Here is a 22,055-nt window from a genome sequence, read left to right as displayed (position 1 = left end):
TGCCGCTGCCCTCTGCCGCCCCCTCCTGCCCCTCGCGGCGCACTGGGCGGGCCGGGCCGGGGCTCTCCCCGGGACAGGGCCGCGCCTGCGCGCCGGGACCGGCCCGGGGCAGCCATGGCGGCGGCGGTGCTGGGCAGAGCCGCTCTCTGCTCGGCGCTGCGCGGAGCCAGGCAGCGCCAAGCCTTGTTGCGGCGAGGCTGCGCGGGGCTGGTGGTGGACGACACGGTGAATGGGCTGAGCGACGAGCAGCGGCAGGTAGGCGCTGTCCCGGCTGTGCGCCCTCGCGCTGTCCGTGGGCCCGGCGCGGCGGAGCGCTTTCTCGGGGGGAGGGGGGAGGGGAGGGGGTGTGTCAGGGCTGGAGGGCGCTGATTGGCTGAGGCTGCGAGGAGCTGGCCAATCCGCAGTAGTGCGCTGCTGACACGTGTCCGCCGTGCCCCGCGGAGAGATTGTCCGGGAGCTGTGTGAGATGGGTGGCACAGCCCGCGGGCTGCGTTTTTAGGTAAACGAGTCTGCTGCACTCGGATTGAGCTGATTGGATCAGAGGTGCAGTCATCAAAGAAATTGGATCCTCTAGCGCTCTCTGTTGGCCAATGGGGGACCTAAAACTTGAGTATGTTAGTTCTTAGCTTTACAGCCTTGTGTTAGCATCAGCATAGTATGCTGAATGTGGGCAAGGCCTTTGAGGTAGTCCCACACCACATCCTTGCCTCTAAATTGGAGCAATATGAATCCAAAGAGTGGACTATTTGGTCGATAAAGAATAGGTTGAAAGGTCACAGCCAGAGGGTTGTGGTCAGTGACTCTATGTCCAGGTGGAGGATGATGATGAGTGGTGACCCCCAGTGATCTCTGCTGGGGGTGGTGCTCTTTAACATCTTTATCAATGACATACATGATGAGATCAAGTACACCCTCAGCAAGTTTGTGGATGACACCAAGCTGAGTGGTGCAGTTGATACAACAGAAGGAAAGGATGCCATCCAATGCCTTCCAATAGTTAAAGAAAGCTTATAAACAAGAGGGAAATAATCCTTTTATTCAGGTAGGTAGTGAAGGGACAAGAGAGAATGGCTTTAAGAAAGGAAAGATTTAGATTAGATGTCAGTGGGAAGTTTTTTGCTTAGAGTGGTGAGGTACTGGAATGGGCTGCCCAAAGAAGCTGTGAATGTCCCATCCCTGGAGGTGTTCAAGGCTAAGTTGGATGGGGCTCTGGGCAACCTGCTCTAGTACCTGATTTAGTGGCTGGCAGCCCTGCCTGTGGCAGCAGATTTAGAACTTGATGATCTTTGAGTTTCTTTCCAACCCAAGCCATTCTATATTCTGCTATTCTCACTTGCCCCGAGATAGTGGCAGTATCTTAAAAGGGTTCGTCCAGACCAATGAAACTTTCCTCTGTGCTTCTCAGTTCTGGAGCTGGGTTGGAAAGGACCTCAAAGCCTCCTCAGCTCCCCCTGCCCTGCTGTGGGCAGGTTGCCACACAGCAGATCAGGTTGCCCATGGCCCCATGCAGCCTGCTGTTAGTCACCTCCAGGCATGGAGCACCCACAGCTTCTCTGGGCAGAGAAGTGTAGAGGAATGTGGTACTGCAATAATACTACCACTTTTTTTTTTTTTCTTACCTTATTGGTTTTTGTGATTTATATCTTTATCAGCTTGATAAAGATGTTTCAGTGTGTTCAGCAGGTATAAAAAGGTGAAAGTAGTCTTGTAACTTATATGTCTCTTACAGAGAAGCTAGGTAAAGACCATAAATAGATCTTTGGTAATGTCGGTTAATCTATGCATTAAAAGCACTTGACACTGTTATATAAGCTGTTTTAAAGTGTTTTAGATGCCTGTCAGAATACAGCCTCCAGTCTCTGATTAAAGTATGTTTTGGATGTGTTTAAACTTTCTTCTTTGTCCAATTTTTATGGTCAAGTTTACTGCTGTCAACTCTGTCGTGATGGAAACATTAAGGTTTAAAAAAAAAAAAAGTCTACCAGAGAGGGATAAACTTGTTTGGTGGTACTAGAATCCAGGATCTGGGTAGCCATGGCAACTAACATATCTTTTTTAATTTGAAACAAGGGAGAAAGGCAGAGCAGACTAGGCAGATTTTGCTTTGCTGCATCTGTCCCTTCTAAATGTTTTGGTTAAACAGCAGAAAGTTTCTTCACTGACATTAATGTAAGGGAATAAAGAACCAAGAGTTAAAAATGGATTTTTAAGCTCTACTATAACATCTTTACTTTTTTTTTTTTAAAGTCTTCTTATTATAAACACTTAAGATATTAAGTTTATTTGGAATATATACAGACTTCTGCAAAATGCATGTAAGTAAATGAACCTTAAAATTTGGGAGAATACTCTGAATTTATTTTATTTCAACACTTAGAACAAGTAGCATACCTGATTTGATGACGTTTTTCTTCTATAAAAGGTATCAGGATAGGTCATATAGTCCCAGCCTGATAAGCCACACTTGTTATTTAACACATGTTCTTACTGCAGACATGCTCGTAAAATTAAATGAAATGCTAAGCAAGTACTCAAGGAGGATAATGAATCATAAGCTCTGCTTGTCAACTTTGAAAGTTTCCTAAAACGTCCTCTGGAGTCCTGGTGCAGGCAGGCAATAGTTCAGTAGCATGTGTCTATCTCATGTGTCATTTTAGGTTGGATATCAAGGGGAACTTCAGTTCCCTCTTGAGAACTTAAGAGAAGGATTTCTGTTAAATCCACTCTTCAAAAAGCTCAGGGCCTTTTGTGTTGTATTTCAGCTAACAGCCTTTATGATTTTGTGTTTTGTGGGTTTGAGATCATAGAATTACCCAGTGGTGGATGCTGGGAGTATCCCAGGGAAGGAGATGATGATGATAGATTGATGGAGTGTAACGCATGCATTTCTCCTGACTTCTTTTCCCAGCTTAGACAGACCATGACAAAGTTCTGTCAAGAGCATTTGGCTCCAAAGGCCCAACAAATTGACCAGGAGAATGAATTTAAAGGCATGCGGGTAAGTATTTGATGTGTGCCTATGAAATAGATGGTAGTCTGTACTTTGATCTGTATGTAAGTTTAGACAAAGACTCAGTCTGCACCACAGGAAGATATGCATCAACTGTTCAGACTTTAAAGCAGCAGAGGAAAAAAAAAAAAAGTTTTTTGATTTCCTGTTTCTTCTTTTGATAACTTTGAACAACTTGAGGAAGAACTGAGCCAGCATCTAATTTAAAAAAAAAAAAAAAAAAAAAAAAAAGAGGTGGATTGATCATGGTCTTGTTTAGATTTTCATTGTGGCATTTATGCCTAGCTCTCTTCAAAGACTCCTCTGATGTGTGCTTTTCACTCTCCCTGCTAGGCTCATTTTGTGCACAACTCTTTCTTGGATATCCGAGTCTCCTCTCCATTTTGCTTTGGAAATGTGTGCAAATGCAGGAAATGTAGGGCTGTTTGACTGTTGAGCTGGAAGTTTTCTTCCTAACAGAAGCAACAAACTGTGTGCAATAGGGAGATTTGATTGATGAAAATGAGAGCTCTCACTATTGGTTTTCATAAGCTCCACAAGACTTAAGACACTCATAACATCTGCTAGGATCTCTCAGAGCTCTGATGTTGATATTTTCAGGGATATATGTGTAGCTTTGAAGTTGACTATATAGGTTTGGTCTGGCGCACCAGATGTCATCCAGTGCTATTGAATAATACCTTTTGAAGTGTCTTGAGGCTATTCATAGATAACAAGCATTTACCTGCACGTCCACTGTACAGTGGAGGAGACCCCACAGTCTGAAGCGACAGCAAAAGTGGCCCTTGGTAGTTTTGTCCCTGCTGCATTTACTCACGGCTTCCCTTTTCCTCTGTGATGCTTTGTGGTAGGCACAGCTGATGTGTGTGTTATGTTGTGTGTCAGCTGCCGATTCTGTGTCTTGCGGAATCATCTAGGCTGGAAAAGGTCTTCAAGATCACCATGTCCAACTGTCAACCTGACCCACCAAAGCCATGTTACTGAGTCATGTCCCTTAGTACCACATCCACGCATTTCTTACAGTCTTTTAGGGATGGGGATTCCACCAGTTCCCTGAGCAGCCCTCTGTTGCTTTACCACTCTCTCCATGAATGATTTTTTTTCTAATACCCAGTCTGAACCTCCTGTGGTGAGACTTCAGATTGTTGGTCAGTGGAAGCAACTTCTAGTTTTGTTAGCATAAAAGTACTGAAACTGATGAATTCAGAGAGTCAAAGAATGGTTTGGGTTGGAAGGGACCTAAACCGTTCCATGATTCTAGTGGGATTCTATGATTTTTTATTTCTCTTCAATTGTTCTCATTTGAAAGCATATCTGTAAGTATTTTATTTCTGTCCTACAATAAAAAAGGCGATGGCTGTTCTTGCCATGCTGACAGCAGTGTCATTGCTACCAGGGATGCTTGTGAGAAAGATGGCAAGTTGCCTTGGTCTTAAAGAGGGGGGCTAAAAGAAAGAAGGGGACAGACTCTCTAGAGGGGTCTGTTTTGATAGAACAAGGGGAAACTTGTTTCAAACTAAAGGAGGGGAGATCTATACTGGGTATAAGAAAAATGTGTTTTATGATAAGGATTGCGAGGCACAGGTTATCTGGAGAAATGATGGAAACCCCCTTCTTGGAGACATGCAAGGTCAGGCTGGATGGTGCTCTAAGCACCTGATGGAGCTATAGGTGACCCTATTCATTACAGGGACGTTGGACTAGATGGCCTTTAAAGGTCCCTTCCAGTGCTAACAATTCCGTGTTTAGAAGAGTTCAGATCACGTGGCTACAGAGCAGCAGTTGCTTATGCAGTGGTCTTGTTGGAAGGAGAAATCTGGGAAAGGAGCAAAGGAAAATCAGGGAATACAGCCCATCCTATAGCAGATGAGCTTTGTAGGGTGTGTGTCCAGCAATACACAACAACTTTATCCAGTTCCCATGTGCATCAGGTATCCAAAAACACTGAAGTTCATGTGCTTGAGTGGCTCTTATGAAGATAAAGGATCTGAATCTCCAAGTCTGAAGCGCTCACCAGAAGGCCAGCTCTTATAGCTCTTCCAGAAACTTTGCCTGCCTCAGTAGTTGTTTTTCCTGCCTCAACTTTAATACTTCCTTCGAAGAGATTTTAAAGAAGGAAGTTTCCTTGGCTTTCCATACCAGTTTCTGTTTGACTGAAAGAGTCTTAAATTGCTCAGCGATTGCAACTCTTCTCAGAGTTTTCCAGAGTCTCGCTTGTGGATAACTTGTGCTATCTGCTATTTGCAGCAGTCACAGGCTAATAGACCCACACAGTGCGACAAGGTTGTATGAGGTAAAAGGCAAATACAAATTTAAATCCTAATGTCTTAAATTATCTTTAGCTAGATACAGCATAAGAAGATCTAAAAGTGCAGTTTTTGAAGTTAATAGGAGGCTTAAATTCATCTAAATTCTTAAATTGGGCATGTATAAAATCTTAGAACCCGTCTGCTTCAAATTAAATTTAGGTTTATGAGTTACCTTCCTTCAGTCAACAGATTGTAGCATAACTAATGTCCTTAAAGCTGTGTGGGTTCTTAGTCTGAAGGGTGAAGCTGCTGCTGCAGGAGGAACTGGTATTGATGTGCTTATCTCTGAGGTCTCACACCAACAAGGTAAATCCATGTGTCCAGGGAGCTACTTCTCTTCCCACTGGCCTGATTGCTGCTTCTGTGTTTGTAGGAATTCTGGAAGAAACTTGGGGAACTGGGAGTTCTGGGGATCACAGCTCCTGGTAAGTCCACTCTCACCACCTGCCAGGCGATGCTTCACACAGAAGAATTGCAGAATCATAGAATGGGCTGGATGAAAAGGACCACAATGATCACGTAGTTTCAACCCTCCTGCTATGTGCAGGGTCACCAATCACCAGACCAGGCTGCCCAGAGCCACATCCAGCCTGGCCTTGAATGCCTCCATTGCATCCACAACCTCCTTGGGCAACCTGTTCCAGTGAAGAAACCACTTAAATGTGGCCTTTCTAGTTTGTGCATCCTTGTTTGTGATGCAGTGGCTGTTTTTGGCTAGAAGCTCCTGTTTTCATGTTTTATGAAACTGGGCACTTTCCTTATCCTTCAGCAACAAGTTGGTTCGGAAGACTTCTGGACAGCAACAAAATAGCTTTTACAGTTAAAAATGACTACTCAGAAATGTTTTTTTTTTAGCTATAACACGTGCAACTTGAGTATGTTGCTTCCATTTGCTGTAAATTTTGAGCTACAGGTAAAAGTATCTCAGAGCAAACATCCAGCTCTAATCAGAGAAGTTACAGGATATAAAAGACATTGTGGAAAGCTGTGATTGCTAATGGAGAACTGACAACACAGAACTTTATTAAAAAAAAAAAAAAAATAGGGTAAACTTCCTCAGCCTCATTCAGGTTAGCTGAAAAGTGTTCTGATTAACATTACAGATTACTGAGGCACACAGTGTAATGAGAAGTCTTAGTGTTGAAAAGCAGCCAATGGGGCCTTTATTTCCCCTTCATAAGCTCTGTTTCTACATGTGCATGTGCAAAGGCTTCTGCAGAAGCAAGCTGAACAGCAGCACCTTGAAATAATGCCTCTGCACTTCTTTCAGTAGCACTGAATCTGGAAGTCTCTTCCTGCTCTCTCTCTTTACTCTTCCCAATTTACTGCTGCTCCTATTTTTTTCTCACTCTTACCTTCTTTATTCTTTGATGTTGTGCCTGAGGCTTGCAGCAATTTCCCACACTATAAATAAGCCATTCCCTCATGAGTGCTGTCTGTTTTGATTCCCTCTGAGATTCAGCTCTAAAACCTTTCTGATCCAAACGTTCCATTTCTTATTGTGTTGTTGTGTGTGCTTTCTCTAATGGCATTGGTTTTGCTGTAGGAGGTAGAGTTAGCATGTGACAGTAACACCCAACCAAGCAGCACTTTAGGAACAAGTAGAAAATCTTTTGTTTTAGTATATGTCAGAAAAAGATAAACCCATCTTTCAGGATATTGAGGGTAAAAACCCAAACTCTGATTGGGGTGATTTCAAAGGGTGAAGTGGCCCTGCAGATAAAGACAGGAGTCGGAGTGAGTGACATGGGAGAAAGGCCGCATCTAAAGCCAGTGGCTGTTGTGTGAACTCATGGCGGCTCTTGCTGGTCTTGCTGCTTGCTCCAGCATTCATGCTGAGGGCCAGTAAGTGCACATCACTTCCCTGACTGTTGTTTGTCCTCTTGTTATAGTTCTTCTCTTATGAGTACAATCCTTTGTTCCTTGCCTGTAAAACAAATCTTTTACTTTTGGTTGTGACTGCATTTGTTTGTATGCAAATGTGTGTTTTCTTTAAGATGAGAAAACTGAATTTCAGAGAGGATGGGGAAAGCCAGAAGTGCTCAGCCAAGAGACAGTGCCATTCAAACCCAAGAGCTCTCCTGTAACTGTCTCAAATCTTATTCAAGACTGAGCCCAACCCCTGGGATCTCGAGCATATATGATGTACTCTGTGGTGGTTCATGTAAGCTTTTTCTTCTCAGTGGAATATGGTGGATCTGCTCTGGGCTATCTAGACCATGTGCTGGTGATGGAGGAAGTTTCCCGTGCATCAGCTGCTGTTGGGCTTAGTTACGGAGCCCACTCGAACCTTTGTATCAACCAGCTGGTGCGGAATGGCAATGAAGCCCAGAAGGAGAAGTACTTGCCCAAGGTACGATGCTGGGAAGTGGCAGGATTGGGGCTTTTTTTCCTCTTTTCTTTTCTTTTTTTTTTTTGATTCCTCAAATGAGCCTTGTGCAGTGTGGTGATATGTGACCCCAAGTTGTCTTCATTGCAGCTCAGGTGTATTTTAATGCCCTCATTCACTGGCTTTCAATGCGGGCGGTGCAATCACTTTAATTACTTGCCATGAAACAAGAAGAGTAAGAACCAAGTTCTTAGTAGTACTTCATTAACTAAAATTGAGTATATAATTGAGACTTATGTTGAAATGCACTGATTGACTGAATTAGTTTGAATAAGGATGAGATGTAATGTCCTTAAGTTGTGCCAGAGGTGGTTCTTCTGTTTCTCTTTTCCAGCTCATTAGTGGGGAGCACATTGGGGCCTTAGCAATGAGCGAGCCCAATGCTGGGTCTGATGTTGTGTCCATGAAGCTGAAGGCAGACAAGAAAGGTAAAGCCTGTCGTGAGCTTCCAGCACAAATGTCTCCTGTAAACTGAAGCTAACCTCCCTAATGCCATTCAGCATTTCTCAGGCCACGTTGGCAGCCTTGTGCTTCCTCCCAGAGTAATCAATGCATGATAACACAAGGTACTGAAGACACGGGGTGGGTGGTTGAAGATCCCAAATAGACTTCTGATTATGGTGGTGGAGGATGATGATGTGATGGAACCAGTGCCAGGAGCCTTAGTTTGTCAGGCATTCATTAAGCTGTCTTTGGACTCTGGAAATGGAGGTGATGAGTTTTCTTGATTTTTTGGGGAGGGATGTGTGCATGTTGTTCATGGGGATCTTAAAGATCACCCTTGAAATAAACGGGGTGAGGATGTAAGTGTTGGTTTATCTATTACAAACTAACAGACTGCAGCTCTGTGCTTCCAGGGGACTACTATGTTTTGAATGGGAACAAATTTTGGATCACCAATGGGCCAGATGCAGATGTTCTCATCGTTTATGCTAAAACTGACCTTAATGCTGTTCCAGCCTCCCAAGGGATAACTGCTTTCATTGTGGAGAAGGTAGGTTTCAGTTACTGTTTAATAATTCTCACAATTCTATCTTGGTATGCTTTTAAAGCTACCTTCTTCACACTAAGTGGTTTGTTTAGAAACCAATTCAGTATTTGTCAGTCCCTTGCTCAAAGACAAACTATTCCCTGCCTGAACCTTATAAACCCATGAGATTTGTCCTCTGCCCCAGTGACATGGCATATTGCACTGGCAGCTGTCAGCTCCTGGATTTGGGCATGCAAGCACGCAGTCTTTTGGACTAGAGATATGGAGAGAAAGGACAAGATCTGTGTAAAGAAGGACTTGCTTGTTGCCCAGAATTGTCAGAGGTGTTGGAGGCTCTATAAATATCCTACTAACCTGTTTTCCATTCTTGCCTTCTTTTTAATACCAAGATGTTCAAATAACATTATTCATTTTTCTCCCTTTTTCTTTTGCTGCCCTTTTGGAATCCTCTAGCAACCCGAACACTCAGGCAAAAATCATCAGAATCTTTTGGATAGGGAGCCCTTGGGAAACAGGAATCCGGGGTTTTTCTTCCCTTTTAGTTAACTGAGACTACACTCTGCACATCTTCCTTCCCATGAGGAAGCTCTAATAAAATAAACTCTCAGAGATCAGTAAATTTTCTGATGGACTTACCAGACGGAGAGATTAGCATAGTTCTGTCACTGTCAGTGCTTGTAATCCTTAGTTTTGATGTCTTGGCTTTGCAGGGAATGCCAGGCTTTAGCACGGCACAGAAGCTTGATAAACTGGGAATGAGAGGGTCTAACACCTGTGAATTGATCTTTGAGGACTGTAAGATCCCTGGTGAGTTGGTTCCAAATTGTGGCAGTATGCATGTGGGGCGCTGCACTCTCTTCTTGCTTAGGTAAATCAGTTAATTGATTGCGTGCATGTTCAGACTGTGATCCAAAGGGCTTTGTGGATGGCTCCCTGCTCTTAAGCAGCCTCACAAGAGAGCTGGTGAAGTTGGGAAATTGCAGTCTGATGGATTCCATGAGTGAACACATCCTGTGCTGGATCGCTCCCACTTCTCCCTCAGGGACTTGACTCGTACACAAAACCTGTATGAGGCTTCCAAAGAAACTTCTGATTGCTGTTGCTAGAGCTTCCCATCTGATCAGTAAGAGAACTTACTTGTCTTAAAGTTTCTTTTCCCCAAAATCACAGAAGATCACCTGAGAGAGACTTCTGCTTTACTTATAACAATTCTATGGTGTCTAGGCCTTAAAGAAAAAACATCCTTTCCATCATTAATACAACAGGGGCAACTGTAGTGGCTGTTTTTGTTACTCCCTGGCTGTTTTGTTGATTTGTTTTTTTTTTCTGATAGAAAGTTCACAGCCACTATATAGCAAGTGGAGGAGATCCCTTATCTGCACTCCTGCAACTCCTAATTGCATATCTGCAGAGGAAGCCGCTCCCCATACAGCAGCAACAGCTGCTTTCAGAATGTGGAAGTTTCAGCTGAAATCTGACATTTCTAACTTGACCAGATCCCTGTAGTCTGAAATCAGAAAGGGCAGTACCTGAGACTTCAAATTATCATCTGGGTAATCAACTGTGCAGGACAGTGTGTTCTCATGGTAACAAGATTTCAATTTTCTGATAACTTGAAGAAAGACATCACTGCACCACTGAAAGATAACGCGCTTTGCGCTCTGGCCATTAATGCTACTTCTGATCTTCTTTCTACCTTGGAAACTGAACCAGTTTGATGTTGTTTCATATGTCTGCAGAATCTTTTTCTCAGATGTCTTCCTCTAGCACTGCAATTCCATCTGCTTTAAAACATATGGGTTTCATTGTCAGCCATGCTCCACTGAGTGTTTTTTTTCTCATACCGAGTGTTGTCCCTGCATTCATTTGGTCATATTGATTTGGTAAAAGTTGGTTCAGAACCTCAGAGTTTCTTTGTGATGTGCAGCCAGCAAACTTGCCCTTCCTTGTGCAATCAGCACATGTTTCTCAGCTTCCTACATACCTATCCATCCCTTTTCCCTTTTCCCTGGTTCGGTCCTCTTTGTTTTTGTGATGGTGGTGTTGTTTTTTTTAAACTATAGAATGTCATTACTTCTAAACAGTTTTCTCATTTTACTATTACTGATGCTGGAGTTTGTGCTCTGCTCTTCAAAGTAATGTTTGCTATTAATGTTTCTCTTTGTTGTTTTTGGGGGGAGTGGGAGGAAGGGGAATATTGAAGTTTTTCTGAGGGCCAGGTTCATTCTTTCACTTTTAAGCTCCAATAACATGTCTCTGCCCCTGTAGGGGTTGCGCTTCTCTGCAAAGCACATCAACATGCTCTTCAACAAGAAGGCAATGCAGTCCTTGGGCTGCTGTCACTGAAAGAGAGTGTTTGTTTTGGGAGTTTGTGTGTCCACAAGTCCTGCCTCATTTTCACATCGCATATTACACCTCTCGGATCTCTTGTGATCAAAGCCTGAGGCACATGTCAGTTCCTCTTTATGGCATGATGAGTGGATAATCTCTGTCCGTCTACAGAGCAGAGCTGATAGGCTTTAAGTTCTCCCCTGCCTGTAGGAGTACAACCTTACTGAGATGTACCTTTTGGTCCTGCATCTCTATTGATGTTTGCTAACATCAGTACGTTCTTCAGATTGTTCCACAAAGACATGGCTTTGAGCCTTTTTGCCAGCTCTTAATCTAATGTACTTTTTTCTGTTCTGTTTTCACAGAAATAATACTTGTCTTTGAAATGTGTGTTTGTAACATGCAATGCTCTATTCAGTCCCTCGCATGGAAGGGGTGATAACAAGAATTCACATTTTCTAGTCCCAGAAGGCCAATGTAGACAACCCCGGTGCATGCTAAGTGGTGAGCTTTGGCTGGTTGCCTGCGTAAGCTTTGATTCCTTTATTAGGAATGCTCAGTGAGGTGATCTAGGCATATCAGACTAGGATTCACATTCGTTTCAAATCCCTCCTCAGCAGACATCAGATGGTAACAGCTTTTGGTCACTGTCAGATTGGATTAGATACAAACTGATGAGATGGAGAAGAGGGCTCCCATTTTGCCCTCCAAGGCTGTTAAATCTCCCATTCACACAAACACTACACTGAGAGGTCTCTGGAGTGCTCCTTGCTGTCTAGAACATGGATAGAGAATAACAGCAATTGTAGATTATACAATATAATACAAGATGTTCTTTGTAACTCTTTACTGCCTTTTGCTTTTCGGCTTTGTTTGGATTAAGATGTTTCAGTGGTAGGGAGTGTATGCACCAAAACTCAGTCTATTTAGCTCATCCTGAATGTGTCTCAAGCCAGAAGGTAAGGTGAACATAAGTGAGGGTTTGAATCTTTTGCCCAGAGAACACAGACCCTCAAACAATGGCTTATCTTAGGCTTGCACACAGGTAAATCATTTTTCTTTGATTGCAGCTGAAAATATCTTGGGGAAGCTGAGCAAAGGAGTCTATGTTCTGATGAGCGGGTTGGACCTGGAGAGGCTCGTGCTGTCTGGTGGGCCACTGGGGTAAGGGTTTGACACCTTTCATAGTTTGTAAGATCACCTAGCCAGGTTGATATCACCTCTCCATTCCTCATAGAAGCAATGCAAGAAGGAAAGTTTGGGAATCCCTGCCTTCCAGTGTAGCATGAGCGAGGTGGTTCCATGGACTTGCCATCCAGACCACGATTTTGAGTATGGTGATCTTGGCATAAACATTTTTTTACCTTACAGTCCTTCTGTCTCCTTCCTTGTGCTCCTTTCTGCATTAAAACCCTCGTATGGACAGACTATCATCTGCAAAGCAGAAAGAGGATTTCTTATCATTCTTAATCTTGTCTACACTTTTTTTACAAAATTGGCTCACGCCCCTTCTGTTGGTCTTCTGGAGACACAAGGCAGCACAAACCGTCCTAGCAGCAGGTGTAAGAAGGCTCTTCAAGCCTCTCCTGAATTAAGAAAGTAAAACCCTCCCACAGGATGTCCCAAATGAGCGTGTAGCGCACTATGAAGAAAACATGGGCTTTTGGAATTCATTCTTAGCATTGTTTGAGTGGAGCTATAGGAAGACAGCACCATATCTTCTTAGGTAGGAAAACCTTTTTGCCTTTGATTAAGTCTTGGAAGCTCAATCTGTATTTTAATTATTCTGTTGTCTTCCTCTTCCTATCTGTGCTTTTCTCAGACTCATGCAAGCTGTTCTTGACCATGCAATTCCATACCTACATGTAAGAGAAGCATTTGGACAGAGAATTGGCCACTTCCAGGTGAGATAGAAAAAGAATTGAGGTTTTATTTGCCTTTTTCTTCTTCTTAAAGAGAAGATGGGGCACTCTGTATTGGGAGGGCTTTCCATGGGGAAGGTGGCCTGGAGTTATGACTGATTTTTTGAGAGACCGTGGGGAATGCATTGTATGATCCTAGCTGATTTCCAGAGCTCAAGCTGAAAACAATTTCCCCTCAATCCCTGTGGACTCATGTTAAGTTTCAATAGCTGCAACGTGTGTCTCTTTTCTTCTGCAACATGTAGCTCATGCAGGGCAAAATGGCTGATATGTACACTCGGCTGATGGCCTGCCGGCAGTATGTCTACAACGTGGCCAAAGCCTGTGACCAGGGCCACTTTAATGCAAAGGTGAGTTTGCAGTTCCATGTGGGTTGTGTTTGAATTCTCTTCCTTCAATTGAATCATTAAACTTGGGGGGAAAAAACCTCCGAGATCATCAAATCCAACTGTCAACCATTACCACTGTGCCCACTGAGCCATGTTCCTGAATAGAATCATGGCATCATTAAGGTTGAAAAAGACCTCCAAGATCATCAAGTCCAACCATGTCCCTCAGTGCCACATCTCCACATTTCTGAAAACCTCCAGGGATGGCAACTCCACTGCTTTGCTGGACAGCCTGGTTCCTCATCATGAGCAGTGTGGGCATACTGGGGGTTAAAATGACTCAGTCAGAGTTCTCCAAGTGTTTGTTTTCCCCTCCCCAGCCCCACAACACAAGAAAAATAAACTGTATTTGTGCAAGGGAACAGATGTAGCAGAAGGGGTAGGTTTTATTGGAAGGCCAAACACAGTACCCTGCCAGCTGTAAGGGGCTATGGCTGTCATCCTGAGGTGTTGTCACTGACACAACTGACATATCGCCGTGTGTCTGTTGGGGGAGAGAACCAGGCGTTTAGCAGAGCAGAGCCCTGCATCCCAAATCAAATCATGTTGGTCTCCAGGGGGTATGATGTCCATTTGTGAGGCAGAGCAGCTCCCCTGCTGCACTCTATTTTCTACCTTCATGTAGTCTGACAAAAGTGACAGAAAGATGGTGTCAGCTTCTTGCTTGCAGAGGATGAATCCTGTGCCTTTGTGATGAAGTGGTTCAGGTTTGTTAGCAGATGTCTGTAGAGGAATGAAAAGGTCAGAGCAGCACAGATGGGGGGAAAAGGGCAGGTGACACCTTCTGTGCCTCTGTCACTATTTGCGTCTCTTCTCGCAGGACTGTGCTGGAGTGATCCTCTTCTCAGCAGAGTGTGCTACCCAGGTGGCTCTTGATGGGATCCAGTGTCTCGGTAAGGCACAGTCACTGCCAGTGTGTTATTCTGGGAGACTGCAGGAGCAGGCCTCTCAGCCCCTCAAATGATAGAAAAAGCAATAACTTGAGCCTTGGTTCTGATCGTAGGTGGGAACGGATACATCAACGACTACCCCATGGGGCGCTTCCTGCGTGACGCCAAGCTCTACGAGATCGGAGCTGGCACCAGCGAGGTGCGCAGGCTGGTCATTGGCAGGGCCTTCAATGCAGCCTTCAAGTAACCTCCAGCAATGGAGGGGCAGCCCGCTGAGCACCACGAGGCCTTTCACATAGAGGTTGGAGCACACAACTTTGTTCTTCTGTGATTCTTGTCTTGACGCTTGTGAAGTCTGCTCCGTGATCAGATGAATCAGACTGCAGAATAGAAGGAAAATGTATTTGTTTTCTTCTTGTGATCAGCCTGATTCATCCTGTCCATAAGCCATCCTAAATCTCAGCACTGCCAAGCTGAGGTTCATCCACAGGACATATGGCAACCAAAGCAACAGTCAGCGTGGCTGGAACCAGGGGAAAGCCATTGCTTGGATTTGACTCAGAAACTCGATCTAAAAAATGTCTGTGGGTATGATTTTAGTTCTCTTTTTAAAACGGTGTGCCATTAATAGCTAGCAGCTAGCATGCTGCCACTGGAAAGAGAGATTTCCCATTGAGATCTTCCAATGGGATGAATAACTTCTGTTTTGGGGAATGTGACACCGACTGCATTGTGGGGGCAGCCATTTGGAATGCTTGAACATCGTGGGTGCCCAACCAGTGTTTAAGGTGATGATCTTAAAATTTCATTAAAATACCACATCTGTTTCTGTGCATACTTCCTTTCCTAGTCCTGCTGCTTCTCAAGATATTTTAGCACAGCCCAAAGCCTTTGCCTCCCTGATGGACTGCCTCCTGCTGTGTTATTCATCCACCAGTGTTGCCATCCATCATTCCAGGAACAGTTAAAACGTCAGGCCTGTATTGTGACATCCATGAATGAAGCAGGCAGGGGGAGGCTGACTTTTGGGTTTGGGGTTATTTGTTTTTTTTCTTGTTTTTTTTTTTTTTCCTTTTTCTGAAGACTGTTCTTTTGGCAAAAGCATGCATTCTTGCTCTGCTGATGGTTGGCTGAAGAAGATGAAGCAAGAGCAGCAGTATTTGTGGCTGTCCTTAGTGTATGTTACATAGAGCACACTGAATTTCGCCTTATTAAAGAGAATTGCACTCTCTACTGCCAGTCTTCAAGGGTGAATCATGCTGAAAGTTTGGATGCTGTAAATACAACAAAAGAATGAATTAAACAGCTGCCATACAGGCAAACTCCCAGAAGTTTTAACATATGGAATTTAAAGCTTTTAGTGTTGTTATTTTTTTGCTTGTAGTCTATCTCTACTAGGTGGCAGTAGCTTAATAGTGAATTTTTAAATACTATGGCTTGAAAAGCCTGAATTGGTCACCAAGCACGTAGGAACACTGCAGAGCTCACCTGTAGGTGCAGCTTCTCAGCCTCAGTAAAGTGGCAAATCTCATTCCCAAAGGTGCTGGGAAACTTGTATCATATCTGCATCATACCTACATTCCTCAGCTCTTTAGTATGGGGATGAATCACTACATGTTTCCTTGAAGGCTTTCAGAAGGGCATCGGAGCTGAATCATTGCGTTGTGATCTGTCTCCAGCCAGAGGAGCTTCCCTCAAAACAAAGGTCAGAGCCACGTCAGGGTGTTTAAAACAAAATATGTACGCTAAGCTGCAGGAGATGCACAGGTTTTTAAACCTACCTTCTATCATAGTAGAGGTCTATTTTTTTTTTATATGCAAACAATAAATAGTGCCTTCACTTTCTAGGCTGATCAGCATCTTGGAGTTAAAGGCATCGTGAATCAATGTCAAATGCATCATGGGGTGGGGTGGAGGGAGGGACTCATAAATCCTGAGCAGGGTTCTGTTAACAGAATTTCTAATGCTTCCCCCTTTTCTAAGGCATGGACTGCTTCGAACCGAGTGGTTATCGCTGTAGTACCAAAACAGAGCTCCTGGCATTCAGGGTTAAGGGCATTAGTTTGTGTGCAGTGCGATTAGATCAGCTTGTACTGGGCAGCCCTGTGGTCTTGAGGTGGTTCCCAGAGAGCTGTAGAGTTCAACTACTGCTTGGTATGTTTATATATGCAGATGTGTGGGTATATGTATGTGTGTATGTGTTTATATACATAGTGATGCATCTGGGTTATGCCTCAGGCCTCCTCTGGAGAGCAGCAGAGTTAACAGGGAAAACTGTGTGAGGGCTCAGTGCTTCTAGATGGACTTCTAAGGGTGTCTGCTGTGAATCTGTAGTGGAAGTAGATGATGGCAGGGTCCATGCACTGCTGCACCTTGCCTGGTTCTGAAGATGCTTGCTGTATTGGCAGCTGGTTGGCTGCTCAGCAACAAGAATGGAGGGAGTGGAAATTACTCCAAAAGGGAAAAGTAGAGTTGATTTTTTTTCATAGAACCATTAAGGTTGGAAAAGACCTCTGAGCTCATCAAGTCCAACTGCAACCCATCCCCATGGCCCTTGGTGCCACGTCTCCACTGTTCTGGAACACCTCCAGGGATGGTGACTCCACTCCCTCCCTGTGCAGCCTGTGCCAGTGTGTGAGTAAGCACTCTTTCTGAGAAGAAATGTTTCCTAATATACAACCTGATAGCATGTAGCAATAGCAGCCTATGTAAAATAAGGTTGGGGGAGGGTTGGAAGGAGGTAGAATCATAGTGAAGCTTCTCCTAGCTTATCAGGTATCTGCAGGCTCTTCCTGGGAAGGGCACAGTTGAAGACAGAATGATGTTTGGGGTGCTGCCATAGTTGTCCTGAACAAGGAAAGCATTCCCTTCTGCAGCAGCTGGGTAGGTTTTGCAGATTCAGAATTTATTGATTTCTGGAAAGAATTAAAGCTACCCTGGGTTCATATGCTGAAGCTGCTGGCTCCGGGGAACCAGCTCAGGTGACTAATTTTTTTGCTGTGTGCTCAGGGCTGCTCTGCAGCTCAGTCCCTGAGATTGCAGACCCAATAAAAGTGCAGCCCAAGGTAGTTCCCCAGCTGTGTCTGGGGCTTGTTCTCCTGCATGCGTGCAGCAGGGGATGCAGTTTGAGCCTGTTGGGCTGCTCCTCGGTGCTCGTGGCAACGAGGAAGGGGGTAAATGATGTTTCCCTCCTGGGCTGGGTGTTGCTGTGCAATTTCAGTACAAGATAACACATCGTGAAAGTGGCAGAAGTTCTCGCTTCCACCCTCCGGAGGGGATGTGCTGAAGCCAAGCTCTGTGATGCTGCTCCATCTCTGTGTATAGTGCCTCCCTTGGGCATGAAACCCTATTAAAAAACTCTCTGCATTCAGAGCTTTCACTTTGCTTGCGGTTTAGGACTGGTGACGGAGCTGCTGAGTCACCTCCTTGTTCTGCGCACTGAGCTCTGCCCTTTGCACGCTCTCGCTGCCCCGTAGGCAGGGAGATGACATAGTCCCACACCCTCTGCCCATGCTGGAAATGGGGAAGGGGCTCAGCTGGGGGCTGCCACGTAAAGCAGCTGCCCCAGAGGACGCTGCATAGCTGTGCTGAGCTCTCCTTGCCCACTTCTGGGCAGGAAGATTAGAAAGAGATTTCCTTCCCCCCCCATATAAAAGAATTCACAACTGTGAATTCTCGAGCGCAGAGGACAATATTCAACCAAATGGGGGGAGCGGGGATTACTGCAGCAAAGCCTGGGGTCGCACTGCTTGCACCTGCTGTTGGCTAAAAGGCAGAACACCGAGCAGCTGATGCCCAGACCCAGTTGTCAGCATGAATGGGGAGCTTGGGGGGTGAAAAATATATAGAAAAATAAAAAGCCTCTGCTCAGTGCTCTCCCCAGAAAAAATGGCAGGCAGCCCATCCACATGTCTGTCCATCCGTGTTTCTGTCCTTCAGGGCTGTATGGGCAATGATGCTGTAGGAGCTTGGTGCTGCCAGCTGTGCCTGCACCTCTGGGCCAAGCGTTCCCACAGAGCCCTGTTTCCAGTACTGCTCCTGCTTGGACCAGCGAGGGTTGGCAGCAGTGCAGCTGAGCTGGCAAACAGAATTGTCCCCATGCAAAGGAGTTTTTGTTTCTCCCAAGGAGGCAGCTGCTGCCACAGCACGTGGGCACACATCTTCCTTTCAGCTGACTCAGCACAATTTGGACAACTGTCTCTCACCAGTCACAGCAAAGTCTCCCTGCAGCTTTGCACCTGACTGCTTCTCTTAGAATCACAAAGTCATAGAGTGGTCGGGTTGGAAGGGACCTGAAAGCCTCCCCAGCCCCAACCCCTTCTGTGAGCTGTTTCGCCCCACCAGATCAGGCTGCCCAGAGCCTCATCTAGCCTGGCCTTGGGCACCTCCAGGGGTGTAGAGGTTTTGGGCACCTCTATCTCATCTCCATACATCTGTTTTCTTTGTCACAGCATTGAGACACTGCTGCCTTGGTACCCACAGGGTGAAGATGAACATCCTTGAGGGGCAGCACTGCTGTTTGAACATCCAGAGAGACAACCCCATCAATCCGGAACAAGATGATTCCTCATTCACCTCCTGTTCTTTGCTTTGTTCCCTCTCGCCAGATTGGTGCTGCTGGACCTGGATTTGGGATCCAGCCAGTGATTCTCCTTATGCCTTTCTCTGAGAAATTAAAAAGCTCTTTAACATCTAATGGGTATAAATTGCAGTCAACACTCTGAAGGATGACCTGGACAAGTTGTAAGAAACAAAGCTTCTTCCCCAAATCAACTCTGTGCTTCCTCTCTGCAGCTCACCCCTTCCCTGACATTCGTTCCAAGCATCAGGCTTCCCAAGCACAACAAGGTCAGCCTCACACAGACAGGCTGAGCCCCTCTGCTTCCCTTTCCAGCTTCTTGATATATGACCACTCCAAAAGGGTGGAATCCACTTTTTCTGTGGATGGTACCATGGGAAAGAAGAAATTCTCCACTCCAACAGCAGACAACAGCTTCTCCTTTTGGATCTGTCCCAAAGGACTGAGGAGGAACTGCACGCCATCATTAGGCTTTAATTGCTGCCTCTCTCCTTCTAACTGTGCCTGAAGAGCAAATCTCAGATGATCTCACTGGACAACGTCATTTAAATCAATTCTCTAGCCATCAAATCCCATCCTTCCTTCCCTGCTCTCCCCATGATTTATTCATCCTGGGCTGCACTTAAATGTCTGCTCCAGTGCCATTTGAGGGTGGCAGAGCATTAGCTTTAAAATTTTATGAAATGTCGGGTAGGTGGCAAAATTGGAAATTAAGGATAGCGATCAGAGAGAAGAAGGGCTGATGGGCAGATTTTATCCATGGTCAATGGGCCATGCTTTTTTTGGCTCCATTTAGATAAAGAGCCAACAATGTGCTCTTGCAGCCCAGAAGGCCAACTGTATCCTGGGTTGCATCAAGAGAAGTGTGACCAGCAGGTCGGGGGAGATGATTCTGCACCTCTGGTCTGCTCCTGTGAGACCTCATCTGGAGTACTGCATTCAGTTCTGGGGCTCCCAATGCAAGAAGGACCTCATGATGTTGGAGCGGGTCCAGAGGAAGGCCTTGAAGATGATTAGAGGGCTGGAGCACCTCCCCTATGGGGACAGTCTGAGGGAGCTGGGGCTATTCATCCTGGGAAAGTGAATGCTCCATAGGGACCTTATAGTGGCCTTCCAGTACCTGAATGCCACAGAAAACTGGGGAGGGACTTTTTATGAGGGCAGGTAATGATAGGATGAGGGGAAAATGGCTTTAAACTGGAAGAGGGTAGATTTAGGTTAGATATTAGGAAGATATTCTTTACTGTGAGGGTGGTGAGACACTGGAACAGGTTGCCCAGTGAGGTTGTGGATACCCCCTCCCTGGAAGCATTCAAAGACTGGATGGGGCTGTGAGCAAGCTGATCTAGAGAGAGGTGTCCCTGCCTATAGCAGGGGAGTTGGAACTAGATGATCTTAAAGGTCCTTCTAGCCCAAACCTTTCTTTGATTCTATGATTTAATGACTTTCAGGTGTTCAAATTTCTTATTTTCCCCATTTTTGAGCAGAGTTGGAGGGAGGGTTGAGAGAAATCTTCATATCCTTGCTTCACGCAGGGGGATGCTGAGTGTTCTGTGTTCTCTTGTCCTTAGGTTAGGTTGTTTTGTAATTAAAAGTTTTCTGTAAAGATATGATTTTCAGTGTGTGATGTGTCAGCCAATCCCATACTGGTGAAGGAGATGCCTTTTGTGAGTTTGGCACCAAAACAGGAATATCAGCTTTTAATCCCCATCCCAGCTATATTAGTGGGAAGAAGGAGCCCATGTTGGGGATGTCTCTTGTCTGTGTCTTAGCCCCAGAAGCAGAGCCAGTGCTGCTGGAGTGACATAGACTGGAAACCCCGCACTGCAACAGCCCCATCCCCTCCAGCATTGCAACACCCATTTCTCCTGTGAGCACTTCAAAAAATGAACTATAATTTCAAGTCTCTATATGCATTTTCTTATCTCTCCTCAGAGCTACAGCCCTCTTCAGAACCTGACTGTGATACATTTCTCTGTGTTTATAGCTAATGAGCAGAGCTTTGGAAAGAAAATATTTGCTTTAGGAATTTCTCTTTGGAGCTATTAAAGCCGTGATCCACGCATAGCTGGGGCTGGCCAAGGAGGGAGGCAGCCGATTAAAGGGGATTTGGCAGTGGGTGTACAATGCCCTTGGGTCTGGTGGTGTTGATGCTAAAGGATCTGGCAATTTCTGACCCACTGGTGGTAAGGAGAGGAGAAGGGCAGATCAAGCCCTACAGCTTTTCCCAAATGTAAATAACCTAAAGGTATGATAAAGTGCTCTGTGCTTCTGTGATCCTACCTAAGCAACCAGTCACTGTGGGCTGTCCAGGGCCTTTGTTGCTCAAGAACAGCAAGAGGCATGATTGAGATGAGATGAGAGGAATAGGTCAAGATGCTTCTGTGAGGCTCTCCCACCTATAGGTCCAGGAGTGCTGAAAAGGTGCATCCAGAAAAGCCAGATTTCTTCTCTTTTAGTTATAGGGTGGCTGTTGGGTTGGAATATTTTTTAAAAATATTTTCAGTGAATGACAGAAAAGAAGGGTTGTTTTCAGAACTGACCTTCTTTGCTTGCAACTTCATTGCTTTTAAGCTGTTTTATTCCCCCAGGTTTGAGGGAGGCTATGGTCTGCAGCAGTTTCACTATATGTTTGAGCTTTGAAAATTCACCTGACTCTGAATTTCCCCGTGCAAATCTAAACTTTATGCCATTAGTGACAGCTTTAAGCAAGTTTTCCACCAATGAGCTCAGGAGGAAGCCTGGTGCTGTGCAAGATAATTTGTAACTTCCCTGGCTAATTGTCAGAGCACAGTGTTCACACCCAAGAAAGCTCTGAGCTCCATACCTTCCACCTGCATGCACAGGGGCACAGCATCGCTCAGTCCGTTACACTGCAAGCATTCCCATAGCAACAGCCAGTGCAGCTGCGAATGGGAATTACGACTTTGTTCCATGTTCTGGCACAAGGAAAGCTGGGCTTTGCAGGATCAGGCAGATCCCAGTTCAAACATCCAGGAGAACACTGCAGGGAATAATAAATTGTAATAGCAGAATGAATGGCTTTGGATATAAGACTGTATCCAAACAGAGCTAATTACTCACCTTGCTTAAACTTAGTAGATGCTGACATTTCCATGATGAGTACTAATGCATTTGGGTTGGGTTTTTGTTGAGCTTCCCAAACTACATATCCATCCATAGTATATGGCACAGCTTTCTGAAAGCAATTCCTGACCATGCTGATCAAGAAACTTTGCGCTAAC

At 45.1% G+C, this 22,055-nt stretch overlaps 1 protein-coding gene across 1 annotated transcript; it reads left to right on the top strand.

Annotated features, from left to right (window-relative positions):
• The first annotated feature begins 61 nt into the window (after positions 1-61).
• IVD (isovaleryl-CoA dehydrogenase) lies at positions 62-15,068 on the top strand. Its single transcript, XM_010710854.4, has 12 exons — positions 62-255; positions 2,909-2,998; positions 5,693-5,744; positions 7,503-7,672; positions 8,043-8,136; positions 8,566-8,702; positions 9,410-9,506; positions 12,101-12,194; positions 12,853-12,934; positions 13,198-13,302; positions 14,162-14,234; positions 14,345-15,068. The coding sequence occupies exons 1-12, from the start codon at positions 115-117 to the stop codon at positions 14,476-14,478; spliced, it is 1,269 nt and encodes a 422-aa protein (XP_010709156.3). The 5' UTR covers positions 62-114; the 3' UTR covers positions 14,479-15,068.
• Positions 15,069-22,055: the final 6,987 nt, after the last annotated feature.

Source organism: Meleagris gallopavo, chromosome 5 (genome assembly GCF_905368555.1).
Source record: "Meleagris gallopavo chromosome 5, MGAL_WU_HG_1.1, whole genome shotgun sequence".
Classification (NCBI taxonomy): Eukaryota; Metazoa; Chordata; class Aves; order Galliformes; family Phasianidae; genus Meleagris; species Meleagris gallopavo.
The sequence above is the reverse complement of the archived record's forward strand: the minus strand, read 5'-3'. Positions and strand labels throughout refer to the sequence as shown.

Excerpts from the sequence above, each read along its gene's own strand:
- IVD (XM_010710854.4), top strand. The coding sequence starts at position 115 with ATGGCGGCGGCGGTGCTGGGCAGAGCCGCTCTCTGCTCGGCGCTGCGC. Across the intron at positions 2,999-5,692 it reads ATGAATTTAAAGGCATGCGG|GAATTCTGGAAGAAACTTGG; the intron begins GTAAGTATTTGA and ends CTGTGTTTGTAG. Across the intron at positions 13,303-14,161 it reads AGGGCCACTTTAATGCAAAG|GACTGTGCTGGAGTGATCCT; the intron begins GTGAGTTTGCAG and ends CTCTTCTCGCAG.